The 5,782-nt window shown below is 36.8% G+C and overlaps 1 protein-coding gene across 1 annotated transcript; it reads right to left on the reverse strand.

Annotated features, from left to right (window-relative positions):
- Positions 1-3,860: 3,860 nt before the first annotated feature.
- On the reverse strand, positions 3,861-5,554 carry LOC143580516 (pentatricopeptide repeat-containing protein At5g66520-like). The gene is made up of 2 exons (XM_077063516.1): positions 4,838-5,554; positions 3,861-4,752 (listed from the first exon to the last, which is right to left on the reverse strand). Exons 1-2 carry the CDS (start codon positions 5,460-5,462, stop codon positions 4,043-4,045), a joined length of 1,335 nt encoding a protein of 444 aa, XP_076919631.1. The 5' UTR covers positions 5,463-5,554; the 3' UTR covers positions 3,861-4,042.
- Positions 5,555-5,782: the final 228 nt, after the last annotated feature.

Consider the following 5,782-nt stretch of genomic DNA (forward strand, 5'->3'; position numbering starts at 1 on the left):
AACATCATACTATCATTACCTCGGGTCGGTGCTCGGTTTCTTTCTTGGTTTCGGCTAGAGAGAGAAGGAGAACTAGAGAGAGATCTTAAGTGTGTGTTTTAGATGGTGTATAAAATATGTGTAAAATGAGAAAATACGTGGTGATTATGGTTTATATATTTATGGATCATGGGCTTAAGCCCATGGTCTTTCTTTCTTTCTTTCATAACCCAAGTCCATAACCCACATCCATTTACCCAACACTAGCCCAACTCATATTCTATTTATCAAAGCCGTTAACGACCCACTATAAAATAGACGAAGTTTATTTTATTATTAACCGAAAGTAGGATGTTACACTCCATGTTTCTTAATTCTTGCCAATTACATCCAAATTACTAACCCCGTTAATTTAATAGTTAACTCAGAGGTAGATATGTATTTTCACTCTTTCTTTATTATAATACTTATTTTAGTGAACTGCGGTTTTCGTCCCTATGGTTTGTCCAAATATGCGGTTTTAGTCCAATAGTTTCAAATTTGCAAATTTTTCATCCCTATAAAATTTGCGATTTTCGTCCTTATAGTTTCATTTCATTTGCAATTAAACTAGAATTCATTAACCTCGTTAAGTCTGGTCGTTAGCTCATCTACGTGCCCCTCACGTGACGACCAATTTTGTCGTTTTTCTCCCAAAATAAACCTCAGTCATAATTTGCAACCCCCCTCTCACGTGAGGGGCAGGGGTGTATTTGGAAAAAAGGACAAAACTGCCCCTCACGTGAAAGGCGCACTGATGGGTTTAACAACCAAACTTAATGAGATTAGTGAATTCTAGTTTAATTACAAGTTAAATGAAACCATAGAGACGAAAATTGCAAATTTGAAACTACAAGACTAAAACCGCAGATTTGGAGAAACCACATGGATGAAAACCGCAGTTCACTAAAATAAGTATTATCATAAAGAAAGAGTGAAAAGACATGTCTACTCCTGACTTAACGATTAAATTTAACGGGGTTAGTGATTTGGATGTTTGGCAAGAACTGAGAAACAGAGAGGGTCCATATGCAAAAAAATAAATTTTTTGGACTAAATTTGTAATATTTGCTAAACCACAAGGATAAAAATGACACTTTAATCTTTTGTTTAAAAAAGTCTCAATGAACCCGTTTCAACAAGTTGTACACCACTACTTAAAAAATTAAGGTTGAAATATCGGTAAAAACAAGCAAGCCACATGATTAAATACGTAAGCATATCTAAACTTAAAAGTTATCTTCAATTATAATAAGTTAAATAAAAGAAGTTAAAAGAAAAAAAACTAAAGATACATATTGGTTGAAAAAAGAAAAAGAATAACTTTACTAAACTAAAGGCCTGTACGATAACGCTATCAAAATTTGAGGTTAAAGACGTAAATTGATTGAAGACAATATAAACAATTGAAGTTCAAGGGTTGAGAAGTTATTAAGATGTCTTTCCCAACGTGTGTAGTGGTAGAGAGCATGGGGTTTTTAATAATGATCCAAGTTCAAACCCTATTTACAATACTTTGAGGGGACATGGGTGACTCAATGAAGAAAGATTGAGATTTTTGTGATCTCTAGTCGATCTTGAGGGCGGTCGGGTTATACCACCAGGGGCCTTCGGGCGGGTGGGTTTTCCTTAGAACTGGAGATAACTTGGAGGCGCTTAAGGGTCCGTGCAACTGGATTGGGCCAGCTGGCGGTGACCTTTTGCTATTGGGTCACCCGTATGGAGTACTTAGGCATTATATGTTTGTTGGTCATTTTTAACGTTATTAAGATGTAGGGACTAGGGAGTGCAAATGTGAAAGAACATTGAAATGCTTTTCATAAAAAAAAATCTATAATAAAACAACCAATAGGATTTACTACGGTAGATATCATTCATTCTGAATTTTATTACTACAGATGAAACTGTGTGTTGCTTTTAAATTTTCTACAAATAGTTTTTCTTAATTCATTTTTCTATTAATATATGTTGTTTCTAATAAAAAAAATATTTTTCTTTTACTTCTATTTTTTTTGTTGAAACAATTAACTTCACAATTGATTTTTTTAAATGTTTTCTTTGTTCCATAACTCAAACACAATTTGTTGTGAGTTCCCAAACTTTGCCATTACACAAAAGGGGTTGTTTACCTTTTTGAAACATTTTATTTATAGCAGGCCCAAAGAGGTCTCTGGTGGTTCTGGTGATACGCTCAATGGCCTATATCTCTTGGTAGACGTGCATAAATCAGGTATTTTTTAAACTCGGAACCGGATAGAAACCGGTTCCGGGTATGGTCAACAAAAGTCAAACCGAGTTCGGGTAGGAACCGGTTTCAGGTATAGTCGGGTATTTGACCGGTTCCTCCGGGTTTTTTCAGGTTTTGACAGGGTATTTTCGGTTCCAGTTCCGGGTTGGTTCCGGTTCCAGGTACTGCTCCGGGGAGAAATCCTATACCTGGTCCTACCCGCGAGTCGGGAACAGGTAAGGACCGGTTCTGGGTCGGGTCCGAACCCGACTTTTTTGTGCACCTCTATCTCTTGGATTTAAATAAGATTTTCTCTTTCTTTGGATTCATTTTTTACATTGTAATTTTGTTGTTTCTATAAACCTTTGGTATGATAGACTTGGCATTTGCCAATGTATAAACTCAAGCAATTGAATGTTGTTTCTAATACACATAATTCATCTTTTGATCATCACCCTATTTGTCCTCAATATCGACAATATAAACTACTATTTCCCATTAGTCATAGAGGTGGTTCCCAACTGTTTGAACTTGTTCATATTGATACATTGGGTCCTTAGCGAGCAAACACGTATGATCGTTACAAGTACTTTCTTACAATATATATAGTAGAACAACTTGTACACATATTTTGACTACTAAAGAGAATGACTTTTTAATACGTCAAAGGTTTATTGAAATGATAGAATCTCAGATCAACAATGAGGTTGCCGTATACAGTCCGATAAGGCATATGAACTGGGTTTCGGGATTCATTCAACTTAGTATTTTTTTAAAAAGGGGATTATTAATCAAAACACTTGAACTCGGGTCTCTTAGCAAAATGGTATGGTTGAACGAAACCACAAACATCTTCTTGAAACTGCTAGGCTATCATGATTCAATCCAAGTTGCATATTAATTTTTGGGATGATTGTGTCCTGAATGCTATACAAACAAAGATACTTCGGGACAAGACTCCTTATTTGGAAAATCTCCTTCTTACAATCATACAACTTCTACGCGGCGTCGTTACAAAATTTAACCACATGCAGATTTTTTTATGCTTGTTATCTTTTTGGAAAGAAAGGATACAAGCTCTACAATCTTACTACATGTGAAGTCATTCTTTCTTGTGATGTTGTTTTCCAAGACACATTTCCCATCTTTATATTATTCTTCTAATCCTTTGTTCATTTTTTCTTCTCTTAATGAGATATATCAAATATTTGATTCTTAGGATCCTATTGCGGATCCTTTGTCTGACTCCTCTTCTTCTTCTTCCACTACTCACTTTAATTCCTCTTCTCAAATTTCTTCTGATTCTTTGTCATCTTGTTCATTTTATTTTCTCTACCTCAGTTTCTTTTCTTTCATTTATTAATCTTGGGAATAGAGTGCAATCTTTACAACTCATGAAACTTAAGGGGCTGAAGGTTAGTTAAGCTCTCTTGAGGTTGTTATAAGCTAATTAGGTCAGCTGACTAGCTCTGATCTTGAGAGTTTATTTGTTCTCGTTACTTAGTCAGTCGTAATGCAATTTGTTTCTCTGTGATCGTAATCCTTTCTAGTGAATAAGCCCTAAGATCATTTGGGTTGTCGAATTGTTCGTGCTCGTATTCCATTTTCTATCGTTTGTTCTTCGGTGTTCAATCACTGAATTTTCGCTATATATATCGACACGCGATCTAGTGTTGAAATTTCATTGCATAATTACATCTTCAGTATGATGTCCCATTTATAACTAAATTTTCATTTTTCATCAAGTTAACCAATTTTACACCGTCTAAACACAAAACTATAACAACAAATTAACCATTAACCTTTGCTAACAAAGCTAGCTCCTCTTGCTTTCCTAACATTCTGAACAACCATTAACCTCCTAATCCTTTCTGCATCATCCCACTTCTCACCCATAACAAACAAATCGGCAATAAGACTATAAACGCCTCCATCCTTCTCAGGCCTCAACATATCCACAACTCTATTAATCACTCTTTCTGCCATCTTAAAGTTATTTTGCACCTTACAAGAATTAAGAAAAGACCCCAAAACATTAATATTAGCCTCTGTTTCCATTCTCATAATAACCTCGTATGCATCTTCTAGCTTTCCCGCCTTACCAAACAAATCAACCATACAACCATAATGATGAACATTCGGTTTCAAGCCATACTTTTCTATCGTTTTAAAGTACTCGCGTCCCTCTTCAACCAAACCCGCATGCACACAAGCATTTAAGATGCCCGTGAAAGTCAACTCGTTGGGTTTAACTCCCGATTTTTGCATATTATCAAATAGAGTTCTTGCTTCGTTAATGTAACCATGTTGTCCCGCCCCACAAATCAATGCAGTCCAAGTAATGACGTTTGTATCTCGCATCACGTCAAAGACCGACATAGCAGTTTTTAAGGATCCACATTTCGCATACGTGTCGACTAATGTGGTGCCGAGTTGGACGTTTATATTCCATTGGTTCCTTACCATAAACGCGTGAATGGACTTTCCCAAAGCCAACCCGATCGTACCTGTAAAATAAACTGAATTTAATATATCCGAAATGTTGTAATTAGAATTCGATACTAATAATCCAATATCTAAATTTAACAGTACCCATGTGTGTACATCCTCCTAAGACAGCACACAAAGTGAATTCATCAGGTTTCAGGTCTTCATAAGTTAACATGTTGCGAAACAGCGCAAGTCCTTTATTCCGGTAGCCCGTGTTGACATTGGCTGCTATCATCGCAGACCAAGACGCGATATTCCTCATACGCATTTCATCAAACACCGACCGCGCCTTGTCCACATTCCCCGACCTCGAGAAGCCAGTGATCATGGTATTCCAAGTGATCGTGGTCCTCTCAGGCATTTCATCGAACAGTTTGCATGCATAGGTGAAACAAGCGTTCGAGTAGCCGTGAAGGAGAGATGACATGATGTAAACGTTAGAAGTGAACCCGAGTTTGATGATCTGGGCATGGAGGTGACGAAGAAGAGGGAGGCTGTGTAAATGGGTGGATGCTGTAAGTGTGTAAAGGATGGTGAAGCTGTCAACTGGGATGGATTGACGGTGCATTTGCGTGTAGATTTGTACGGATTTGAGGGGAGAAGATGAGTTCTTGATGGCTTGAGTCCAATTTAAAGGTGATGTTGAAAATGTTGAAGTTAAGATGAGAGCAGCTAATTGATAGAGTAGTGGTTGCTTCGATTGGCAACACAAAGCCAGCGACATCATCTTCGGCTTCGATACAATAGTGTGAGTTATTTACAGACCAATACAAATAAATAAGGGATCTCGTCTTTGATATCTACAAAGGATATGGCTATAGAATGGAGTATCATTCGTGTCGGGTTGACGGGTTAGTGAGTTGATGGTTTGTGGGTTGAACGGTTGATAAGTTGAAATGTGTAACCCGAACCCAACCAATATTATTATTCATGCCATATATTTCAACCTTGACCCACATATACACATAAATTCAGGTCGACCCGAAAATAAACCGTTTGACTCATTTACCAAAAAAATTAAAAGTTTATTACCAATATATATAAAAT

This window comes from Bidens hawaiensis, unplaced genomic scaffold (genome assembly GCF_021521415.1).
Source record: "Bidens hawaiensis isolate Kalapana, Puna unplaced genomic scaffold, B.hawaiensis_p1.1 tig00030508_1, whole genome shotgun sequence".
Lineage (NCBI taxonomy): Eukaryota > Viridiplantae > Streptophyta > Magnoliopsida > Asterales > Asteraceae > Bidens > Bidens hawaiensis.